The sequence below is a fragment of the Gekko japonicus genome, unplaced genomic scaffold (genome assembly GCF_001447785.1).
Source record: "Gekko japonicus isolate JY-2015 unplaced genomic scaffold, Gekko_japonicus_V1.1 scaffold2697, whole genome shotgun sequence".
NCBI classification, from domain to species: Eukaryota; Metazoa; Chordata; class Lepidosauria; order Squamata; family Gekkonidae; genus Gekko; species Gekko japonicus.
Window position 1 is genome coordinate 207,215 of NW_015160918.1, and position 11,652 is coordinate 218,866.

An 11,652-nucleotide genomic window follows, 5' to 3' on the forward strand; every position below is an offset into this window, starting at 1 on the left:
CTCAGCCAGCGCGGGAGGCGGAGCAGGCGGAGTAGGCCTCGCCCGCCAGGCCCAGGCCCGGCCTCTTCCTTCCCCCCTCCCCGCCCCGCCTCACTCTTCGCCTCCTCAGCCGCCATCATGGCCGCCACCGCGGCTCCTTCCTCGGCCTCGGCCAGCGGGGCCGCCCCGGCGGGGGGCTCCAACGCGGCAGGTTCCGGCGGGGCGGCGGGCCTGAAGGCCCGCCCTCTTCCTCCCCCCCCCCCCCCCCCGCCTCACTCTTCGCCTCCTCAGCCGCCATCATGGCCGCCACCGCGGCTCCTTCCTCGGCCTCGGCCAGCGGGGCCGCCCCGGCGGGGGGCTCCAACGCGGCAGGTTCCGGCGGGGCGTCGGGCCTGACGGCCTCGCTGACGGGCACCATGAACAGGAAGAAGAAGCCCTTCCTGGGCATGCCGGCCCCGCTGGGCTACGTGCCGGGCCTGGGCCGAGGGTGAGCAGCGCGCTCGAGTAGGGCGGGCGGCCGGGCGGGAGGGCGCGAGGCGCGGCTCCTTCCCCTCGGCGACTAGGCCTCGGGTGGGGGCGTCGCGGAGGAGGCCCACCGCCGCCGCCGAGGCCTCTTTCTCCCGACGGTTTTGGGCGTCAAGACGTCGCTTTTCTGTCTCGCAGGGCATAAAAGGACGGGCGCCAGCGTGCAAAAAAAAAATAAAAAAAAATGCCCCCTGGTCGTGTGCAGAGTTCGTTGCTTTCAAAAATGCCCCTGGCCGTGTGCAGAGTTCCCGGCTGCCCCTGAACAGCGTGTTATAACACCCCTGGTCGTGTGCAGAGTTCGTTGCTTGCAAAAATGCCTCTAACCATGGGCAGAGTTCCCGGCTGCCCCTGAACAGCGTGTTATAACAAACAAACAAGCAACAACAAAAAAACCCTAGCCCCTAAAAGTGCCTTTGAGAGTGTGACCAGAGCCCCCCTCTGAAGAATTTTACTCTTACTTCATTTATGTCCCACCCAGTGTTCCCTCTAAGCTGAGTTAATGTGAGCTAGCTCACAGTTTTTTAGCCTCTGACTCACAGATTTTTGTCTCAGCTCAGGAGGGATGGCTCCAAAGACTTACCACCCCCCCCCCCCAATGGGGACCCAAGCAGCTCACGCTGTTCTGTCCCTTTCTTTATCCCCACAACAACCCTGTGAGGTAGATTTAGATAGGTAGCCCTGTTGGCCCGAAGCAGCAGAACCACGTCAGGGTCTGGTGGCACAAAGTTTTTATCAAGGTATAGGCCAGTGATGGCGAACCTCTTAGAGACCGAGTGCCCAAACTGCGACCCAAAACCCACTTATTCATCGCAAAGTGCCAACACGGCCATTTAACTTGAATCCTGAGGTTTTACTTTAGAAAAAAAACAACTCATACATTAACTTAAGATGATCCGAACAAAGTAAGGAAAGCAATCCCAAATGCTTTCATTGACTTAAAATTATTTGGCAGAGAATTCGACACTTTAATGATGGTCTAGGCCTGGCTGGGGCGATGGCACGCGTGGCCACAGAGAGGGCTCTGAGTGCCACCTCTGGCACCCGTGCCATAGGTTCGACACCACTGGTATAGGCTTTCGTGTGAGTGCATGCACGCTTCTCCAGATACCTGAAGAAGTGTGCGTGCATACGAAAGCTTATACCCAGAACTAAACTTTGTCGGTCTTAAAGGTGCCGCTGGAGTCTTAACTTTTTCTGATGCTTCAGACTATTCCCCACCTGAATCTACAGGTCGAAGAGAACACTTTGTGCCTCTGATCAAGAGGCCGGTAGTGCCCAAAAGCTTATACCAAAATCAGTCTTACATCTTTAAAGTGTGACAGGACTTTTGCTTGGGATCTGAAGAAGTGTGCAATGCACACCAAAGCTTATACCCAGAATAAAACTTTGCTGGTCTTAAAGGTGCCACAGGAGTCTAAATTTGTTCCTGTGAGGTAGGTTAGGCTCCAGAGAGCATGACTTGACCAATGCTCCCTCTAGTTTGGTGTAGTGGTTAAGTGTGCAGACTCTAATCTGGGAGAACCGGGTTTGATTCCCCACTCCTCCACTTGCACCTGCTGATGTGACCTTGGAGGCTAAAAACCTGTGAACTAGCTCGCACTAACTCAGTTTAGAGGGAACACTGACCCCACACTCTTTAAAATGTTATATACATGTACACACAATTGTCATTGGACACAACTGTGGGTTGTATGTGAATGTAAGATGACCAGCATTCCCTCTAAGCTGAGTTAGTGTGAGCTAGCTCACAGTTTTTTAGTCTCCAGCTCACACATTTTTGTCTTAACTCAGGAAGGATGGCTCCAGAGCAAACTATTTATTTATTTAATTAAATTTATACCCCACCCTCCCCGCGAACAGGCTCAGGACGGCTTACATTGGTTGGTCCGCAGTGACCATTAAAATCTACATAAAATCATTTAAATAGTTCAGTTACAGATAAAATCATACAGTCATAAAATTATAAAGTGCTGGACAAAGGTAGTAATTATTTAAGATGGCGTACTAAAGTGCATGCATGCATACAACACACAGTTTTTCAGCTCAGTAATCTTCCTAAGTCGTGCGACGGCACAGGTCAGATGTTAACATTAAGGGCCAGGGTCGGTACTACGATTGTTGGTGCTAGTAGTAAATGAGGCGGCTCCTTAGTTGAAGGCCTGGTGGAAGAGCTCCGTCTTGCAGGCCTTGTGGAATTGTAAAAGGTCCTCCAGGGCCCTGATCTCCTCCGGGAGCTCGTTCCACCAGTATGGAGCTGCCACTGAGAAGGCCCTGGCCCTGGTGGTAGCAAGCCTGGCATCCTTGGGGCCCGGGCGGGTCAATCGGTTTTGAGACCCCAACTGTAGTGCTTTCTGGTCTAACTAAAGTAATTTATGCAGTCGCCAAATCGCTCGCTCACGACATTAATGCCAGGAGCTCACAATGTAGAATTTTTGCTCACAAGACTCCGCAGCTTAGAGGGAGCATTGAAGATGGCCCCCCTTTTTTTGGCAGCATGCATGTGACAAAACTCAGCCTGGCGCTTGAGTAAATATGTCTTTTCTTTTTTTAGAAAGTTTATAAATGCAAACTTACAGTGCCGTCCTAAGCAGTATTAAGCAGCCTTCTAAGACTTTTTTTTATATTTTATTTTTATACTTTTTTACAATGCACATAACTCGATAAACATAACCAGGAAAAACAGGGTATGGCATGACAAGCTCTGGGAACAGTTTGTCATGGCTAAAATAGCAGATTTAAGCCGAAGGTCTCATCCGCCAAATACCACACCACACGTGAAGTTCACAAGGCTATGGGCACCAGTTATAAAATATATGACAGAGCACGAAATACTTCCCTCAAATCCCAGTTATCCCTTCAGTTCTTGAGAGCCAGTTTGGTGTAGTGGTTAAGTACGCGAACTCTAATCTGGGAGAACCGGATTTGATTCCCCACTCCTCCACCTGCACCTGCTGGATGACCTTGGGCAAGCCTAGTTCTGACAAGAGCTGTCCTTGAAAAAGAGCCGTTTCTGTCAGAACTCTCTCAGCCCCACCGACCTCACAGGGTGTCTGTTGTGGGGAGGGGAAGGGAAAGGAGTTTGTAAGCCGCTCTGAGACTCCTTTGGGTAGTGAAGGGCAGGGTATAAATTCAATCTCCTCCTCCTCCTCTTCTTCTTCTTCTTCGTCGTCGTCGTCTTCTTCGTCTTCTTCCCCTGTGACTCCATTTCTCCAAACCATTTATACCTGTTGCTTCAGCTAATCAGTTTCATCTCCACCCCTCAACCGTATCAGATTGTTGGTGCCAGTTTGGGGATTTTTCCCCCTTTAATGCCATATTTTGCAGCAATATCAGCTTATGTTTGCCTGCAATGGTTTTTGGGAGAATTTTATATTTGGCCTTTGGGAGGACCTTGTGTAAGGTTGCCAACCTCTAGAGTGGGCTGGAGATCTCCCGGGATTACAGTTGCTCTCCAGAGGGCAGAGATCCCTTCCTCTGGAGAGAATGGCTGCTTTGGAAGGTGGACTCTGTGGCTTTATGCCTCAAACGCCACTTTTCCTAGGCCTCCCCCCTTATCTCCAGGTTGTTTCCCAAGTGGGAGTTGGCAGCCTGAACCTTGAGGCCCAAGTTTCAGATTCTTTTCCAGTAGGACTCTATGTCTAAACATACTCTATTTTGCAAGACTGTTACCAAATTTTGGAACAACAAAGATTACTCTCATTGTCAACATGAGGTTTAGCCCGGTATGAAATCCTTTGCTTGCAACATTCACACCCAAGCGACTACTGGGAGTACAGTAAGCAGGCTGCGGAGAAGAGAGAGTAACACCATCACCACTGCCACAGCAGACACCCGGGAAAAGAACAAGCTGGTCACAATCCAACACATAATGGCACACAAAGGAGTCCACAACATGTTGGCCCATGTTGTGGCTCGACAAATCTCAACTAATGGTACTCCGTTGAAGAATGCTACAGAAGACACCCTGATTGTATGTCTAAGGGACATTGGCCTGGGCATAGCACCCCTTAATTTTGGAAACAATCCAATGGGACAAGGTCTGCCGTAAAACTCTTTATTTATTTATTTATTCAATTTCTATACCGCTCCATCCCAGAGGCTCTGAGTGGTTTACATGGGGGTTTATAGACTTCCTAACTAGGGCCATACAATGTATGGGGAAAGTGAGTGCCTACCAGGCACCCCTCTGGCTCGTTGCTCCTGTTTTTTCTTGTGGCTCCTCCTTCGTCTTTTTACCCCTATTGGGGCCAGCAAAATACACAAAGAGTGCTTTGTCCTTGCGAAAACCCAATGTTCTCTTAAGGTAAAACAATAAAGGCCTTCTAACTTCTAACAAAGGGTGTAGGCTTTTACTTAGGAGCCACCACCAACTACCGTATGGGAACATGGGTTATTGTGATGGCCCATTATAAGATCGAGCCTCAGTGCTCCGACTGAGCGTCCCGCCGAATTGGGCTCGGAGCTTCATCTGCAGGCTACCATCTTGCTCTGATTGAATGCTCAATAATACCACTGAGCACTTTATTCTGATAATGGTCGTTTTATGTGTTTTACTGTTTCATATTGGCACATGGTGCCCTTTTTGTAAGCCGCCCTGAGCCCGTTCGCGGGGAGGGCGGGGTAGAAATGTAATAATTAATAGTAATAATTAATTAATAATAATTAAAAAGACCCATTTGAAAAACACCTCCATGCTTCTTTTCCCCTTCCTGATAAAAAAATGAATGAAACTCATGAGCAGTAGGTTCAGGATGGAGAAAAGAAAACACCTCTTAATACAAAGAGTGATTAAAATGTGGAATTCACTGCCAGAGGATGGAGTGATGGCGACAGGCATAGACAACTTTAAAAGGGGATTAGAGAGATCCATGGCGGATAAGTCTGTCAATGGCTTTTAGCCCTGGTGAACGAGGGGAACCTTTACATTCAGAGGCACTAAGCCTCTGAATCCCAGAGCCAGGAGGCAACATCAGGGGAAGGCCTCAGCCTCTCTGCCCTGTGGTTGGCTGTCCAGAGGAACTGGTTGGCCACTGTGTGAGATGGGATGCTGGACTAGATGGACCACTGGTCTGATCCAGCAGGGCTCTTCTGATCTTCTTACGAAGGCCTCGGCCTCTCTGCCCTGTGGTTGGCCGTCCAGAGGAACTGGTTGGCCACTGTGTGAGACAGGATGCTGGACTAGATGGACCCCTGGTCTGATTCAGCAGGGCACTTCTGATGTTCTCATGAAGGCCTTGGCCTCTCTGCCCTGTTGTTGGCCGTCCAGAGGAACTGGTTGGCTGCTGTGTGAGGCAGGATGCTGGACTAGGTGGATCACTGGTCAGAGCCAGCAGGGCTCTTCTGATGTTCTTACTGAAGGCCTTGGCCCATGAGTTCTTGTACTGGGAGAAAAGTACTTCTTCCTCTAACTTCTCTGTCCCGTGCATACTTTTGTCATACCACAATCGAAAGGGCCCTCACCTCTTTAACTTTACCCAGAAAACGCTTTTGCATTGGGAGATGCAATCGAAAGGGCCCTCCAATCGAAAGGGCCCTCACCTCTTTAACTTTACCCAGAAAACGCTTTTGCATTGGGAGATGTGTGAAGTCGATGTACACTTTGTCCCACACATCTGTTGCCTAGCTGCACGTACTTCATGCCACCATCCCAACATCTCTGCAGTGTGGGCACCTGAACCCAGACCACATGTAAGGATTTCTAAGTGGGGAAGAACGATTTTCTTTCCCCTGAATATCTCCTCCTCTTAAGTTCATTATGCCTGCTGTTACTGTTGAACATTTAGCTGGCATCAATAGTCTTTTAGCTCTTTTAATCAGCGGTGGTATCCTGTGACACATTATTATGCATTTGTCTATAGACTGCGGATGTGGGCTTGGAAAGAAAGGGGGCAGGATGCAAGAGAAGTCTGAATTATTTGTATGGGTTTTAAGGCATATTTAATTTTGAGAGTTAAAAAAAATAACACAGTACTGCTATAATGCTTGGCATCTGCTGTTTTCATGAAAGTTACATAAAGCGCAACGCTCCACAGCTTCGATCACACTAGATCTGTAATTCATTTTTTTGCAGTTGAACCAGTTGCTAATTGCATTTCCAAGGGTTCTGTGGGGAGAAAGCAGACGATTTTTGGTTCCCAAATGTTTTGGCGGCACTGGCAGTTAAGGGGAAAGGATGAAACAGCTCTGTTCCGTCGGGCTGTTTTCAAGGTGTTCTCTGACAGAAGGGGAGGCGCTATGGCTCAGAGCATCTGCCTGGCATAAAGAAAGCCCCAGATTCAATCCCCAGCATTTCCAGTTAAAAGGACCCGGTGACAGATGATGGGAAAGACTTCTGCCTGAGACTATGGGGTGCTGCTGCCAGGTTGAGTAGACCCTGATGGACCCAGGGTCTGATAAGGCAAAACTTCATCATGTGAGATGCTTTGTATGAGCCAAGCCTATCCCTGGAGGCAGTCCTGGCTCTTCCTTGGTATTTTGCATGCCTGCCATTTTGCGGGGGCATTTGGCACAAGACTGATCATGTAGGGTGTGCAGCTGGCTATAACTTAAGAACATAAGAGAAGCCAATGTCGGATCAGGCCAAGGGCCCATCTAGTCCAACACTTTGTCATACAGTGGCCAAAAGTAAAAGGAAGTCCTTCTTCACCCAACGAGTGATTAACACATGGAATTCACTGCCACAGGAGGTGGCGGTGGCTACAAGCATGGACAGCTTCAAGAGGGAACTAGATAAACATATGGAGCAGAGGTCCATCAGTGGCTCTTAGCCACAAGGTATAGATAGGAACTCTCGGTCTGGGGCAGGTGATGCACTGTATTCTTGGTGCTTGGGGGGGGGGTCAATAGTGGGAGGGCTTCTAGTGTCCTGGCCCCACTGATGGGCCTCCTGATGGCCCCTGGGATTTTTGGCCACTGTGTGACACAGAGTGTTGGACTAGATGGGCCATTGGCCTGATCCAACATTGGCTTCTCTGATGTTCTTATGTTCTTACTCCAAATCAGTTAAAAAGCATCAGACCGAGTACTGATCCCTATGGTACCCCACTGCTTACCACCCTCCACTGAGAAAATTTCCCATTTATACTCACTCCAACCAAGTACTAACCAAGCACTCTAACCACTCTAACCAAGTATTGACCAAGGCTGACCCTGCTTAGCTTCAAAGCTCTGATGTGACAATGCTAGGCTGGGTTATCAGGCTGCTGTCCTGTCCCATACCTACCTGTATAATCCACTTGGGCCGTACTGGAGGAGAAAAAGAGATCAGCAGATATACTCAAAATTAGCTGTTCAGCTCTGTGAGACTTAAATGCCATGAATGAGGCATTAGGGAGTGATTTGGAAGGGGGGGGGAAACCAGTGGTGAAGGACCCCAGTAACACCTGTCAGTTGTCCTGCATTGAATGTGTTGCTTTTCTGTCTCTCTAGTGCTACGGGTTTTACCACTCGCTCGGATATTGGTCCCGCTCGAGACGCAAATGACCCCGTGGACGATCGCCATGCGCCACCAGGGAAGAGAACCGTCGGGGATCAGATGAAGAAAAACCAGGCAGCCGACGATGACGATGAGGATCTGAACGACACCAATTATGATGAGGTGATGCCTCTGGCCTGGTTGCTGGCTTTTAAGAACTGAACCCAGGAAGCTGCCTCATTTGCCAGTTTGGTGTAGTGGTTAAGTGCGCGGACTCTAATCTGGGAGAACCGGGTTTGATTCCCCGCTCCTCCACTTGCACCTGGCTGGATGACCTCGGGCAAGCCGTAGTTCTGATAAGAGCTGTTCTTGGAAAAGAGCCGTTTCTGTCAAGAGCTCTGTCAGCCCCACCTACCTCACAGGGTGTCTGTTGTGGGGAGGGGAAGGGAAAGGAGTTTGTAAGCCGCTCTGAGACTCCTTTGGGTAGTGAAGGGAGGGGTATAAATCCAATCTCTTCTTCTTCATTATCCCTATGGGCCTTTGGTCCATCCAGTTTGGCCCTGCTCAGTCCTGCTGCTGGAGGGACGGGCGTTGGACCTTTTCTGTGTATAAGGTTGCCAGATGCCAAGGGAAAAAAATATCCTGTCCCTTTAATAGAGAAGTAGTGGGCTGTTATTTATTAGTCGATTCTAAACTTATGAAAAACTTTTGACTGCCCCTTTTCGCATGTTAAGCCTCTATAAAAGGTTCGGAACATTTTTCTCGAGGTCTGTTCGCATGCCCAGCTATGTACAAGGCATGAGTTGTGTTACTGAGCGATGGCCCTTGCCATAATAAAAGGCAGTGCTAAATGACTTATTGGGATGAGAGCAAGAGTCCAGTAGCACATGAAAGACTGGCAAAAATTGTGGCAACTTAAAATAACTCCTCACCCACATTGATAAACTGCTTAACAGTAAAATGGACTCTGGTACCAAGGCCTGCAACAAACCAAGATGCCAACTTTGCTCTCATATATATCCTAGCAACATCAGCCATACCATCTCAGGTTCATACTCCTGCTCATCCTCTAATGTGATTTATGCCATCACGTGTCAGCAGTACCCTTCCGCCCTCTACACTGGACAAACAGGCCAGTCTCTTCGACAAAGAACAAATGGACATAAAGCATTAGAAACCACAACAGTCAAAAACCATTGTGAGGACATTTTAACCTTCCAGGACCTTCAGTTGCTGACCTAAGAGTAGCAGTTCTCTTACAAAGGAATTTCAAAGGGATTGCTGAATTGCAACTGATAATGAAGCTCAAGACAATGCATCCTTCTGGACTGAATCGAGATGTAGGTTTCCTGTCTCATCAATGCTGATTTCTCCACACCTGCTCTCCTCTGCAGATCACACCGAATCCAATCATGCCTGCTATTGTCATTTAGCATCTGAAATCTCTCCACTTTCCCAGATATAAGGACAGATGGACTCACATTCTAGCTGTATCTGAAGAAGTGAGCAGTGACTCATGAAAGCTCCTCCCCTGCCACAGATTTTGTTAGTCTTTAAAAAATTTATTTTGTTAGTCTTTGAGTTGCTCCTGAACTCTTGCTCCTTTCTACTGCTAGAGACAGACTAACCCATCTTGATTTATTGAGATGAAACCCTATTGATGCAGCAGGTGTACCTTTTACTGCATTGTATTCTACCTTTGTAAGCTACTTACTGGGAGCTGCGGTGGCTCAAGTGGTTAAGACGCTGAACTGCAGGCTGTGGAAGGTCAGTAGTTCAGCAGTTCAAGACCCGGGTTGCCGCATGACGGAGTGAGCTCCCGTCTCTAGTTCCAGCTCCTGCCAACCTAGCAGTTCGAAAGCAAGGAATTGCAAGTAGATAAATAGGTACCACTTCGGTGGGAAGGTAACAGCGTTCCATGCGCCTTGGTGTTTAGTCATGCCGGCCACATGACCACGGAAACGTCTTCGGACAGCGCTGGCTCTTCGGCTTTGAAACGGAGATGAGCACCGCAACCCTAGAGTCGGTCTCGACTGGCTTTCGAGCAAGGGAACCTTTACCTTTACCTAACCTACTTACTGCCTTGTGGCGTGTCATGTCTAGGCAGATCCCCCCCCCCTTTCTTTTCCATTGTCATTTGCCCTTTTCCCCAGTTCTGCAATCCCTACTGCGCTTTTTTCCGGAGATCCTTGCATTCTGAGCTTTTTAAAAACCTTTTCAAATGCTGTAATCTGCCTTGATGAGATGGATCGACTCCACCAAGGAAGCTGCGGCCCTTGGTTTGCAAGGCCTGAGTGTGGCTGTTAACGAGGGGACGTCTCAGAAGTCATTAATTCATCAAGTCACCATAACTCAGAAAGGAGCTTGACAGCATTTAACACACACCCACAATTTGCCGTGAGCCGCCGTAAGACAGATGGGCTGTAAACGAAGGACATAATAAGCAGATAAAAGGGTTGTTGAAACTTGACACCTCTTTTGTCTTTTTTTAGTTCAACGGCTATGCCGGGAGCCTGTTCTCCAGTGGGCCTTACGAAAAAGATGACGAGGAGGCGGATGCAATTTACGCTGCTCTGGATAAGAGGATGGATGAAAGAAGAAAAGAGAGACGGTAGGGGTTTTCAGATGTGTTTTTGAGCCCGTGGTGGTATCTGGAACCTGGATGCTGGGGCAAGGAGGAAGTAGTCAGATGTCCTTTTATCTTGCTTTGGGTCTACCTCTGAGCCACATCCTCCCAATTAAAATTACCAGCTACCATTGCTGAGAACGGGGGAGAAGAGGAAGCAACCAATCGGGGAGCCAGCGTGGGGTGGCAGTTAGGATGTCAGACTAGGATCTGGGAGAACCAGGTCCGAATCCCCACTCTGCCAAAATACTAGAAATTGAGGACATCCAGTGAAGCTGACGGGCGGTAGGTTCAGGACGGACAAAAGGGAATACTTCTTTGCACAGAGAGTGATTCAAATGTGGAATTTGCTGCCAGATGACGTAGCGATGGCCACAGGAATAAACTACTTTAAAAGGGGATTAGGTAAGTTCATGGAGGATAAGTTTATCAATGGCTACAAGCCATGATGGCTGAGGGGAACCTCCACATTCAGAAGCCTCTGAATCCCAGTGCCAGGAGGCAACAGAAGGGGAAGGCCTCGGCCTCTCTTCCCTGTTGTTGGCCCTCCAGAGGAACTGGTTGGCCACTGTGTGAGACAGGATGCTGGACTAGATGGACCACTGGTCTGATCCAGCAGGGCCCTTCTGATGTTCTTATGAAGGCCTTGGCCTTTATGCCGTGTTGTTGGCTCTCCAGAGGAACTGGGTGGCCGCTGTGTGAGACAGGATGCTGGACTAGATGGACCACTGGTCTGATCCAGCTGGGCTCTTCTGACATTCTTATGAAGGCCTCGGCCTCTGTGCCCTGTTGTTGGCCCGCCAGAGGAACTGTTTGGCCACTGCGTGAGACAGGATGCTGGACTAGATGGACCACTGGTCTGATCCAGCTGGGCTCTTCTGACATTCTTATGAAGGCCTCGGCCTCTGTGCCCTGTTGTTGGCCCGCCAGAGGAACTGTTTGGCCACTGCGTGAGACAGGATGCTGGACTAGATGGACCACTGGTCTGATCCAGCTGGGCTCTTCTGACATTCTTATGAAGGCCTTGGCCTCTATGCCCTGTTATTGGCCCTCCAGAGGAACTGGTTGGCCACTGTGTGAGACAGGATCCTGGACTAGATGGACCACT

The 11,652-nt window shown here is 49.2% G+C and overlaps 1 protein-coding gene across 1 annotated transcript in view; it reads left to right on the forward strand.

The window, feature by feature from the left end:
- Positions 1-271: 271 nt before the first annotated feature.
- LOC107121606 (pre-mRNA-processing factor 6-like) overlaps positions 272-11,652 on the forward strand; it is a gene marked incomplete at its 3' end in the record, with an annotated part of 18,473 nt that continues 7,092 nt past the window's right edge. Inside the window, exons 1-3 of the mRNA XM_015424548.1 lie at positions 272-466; positions 7,933-8,101; positions 10,411-10,529. Coding sequence (XP_015280034.1) covers positions 279-466; positions 7,933-8,101; positions 10,411-10,529 — 476 coding nt within the window. The remainder of the gene's footprint in view (positions 467-7,932; positions 8,102-10,410; positions 10,530-11,652) is intronic.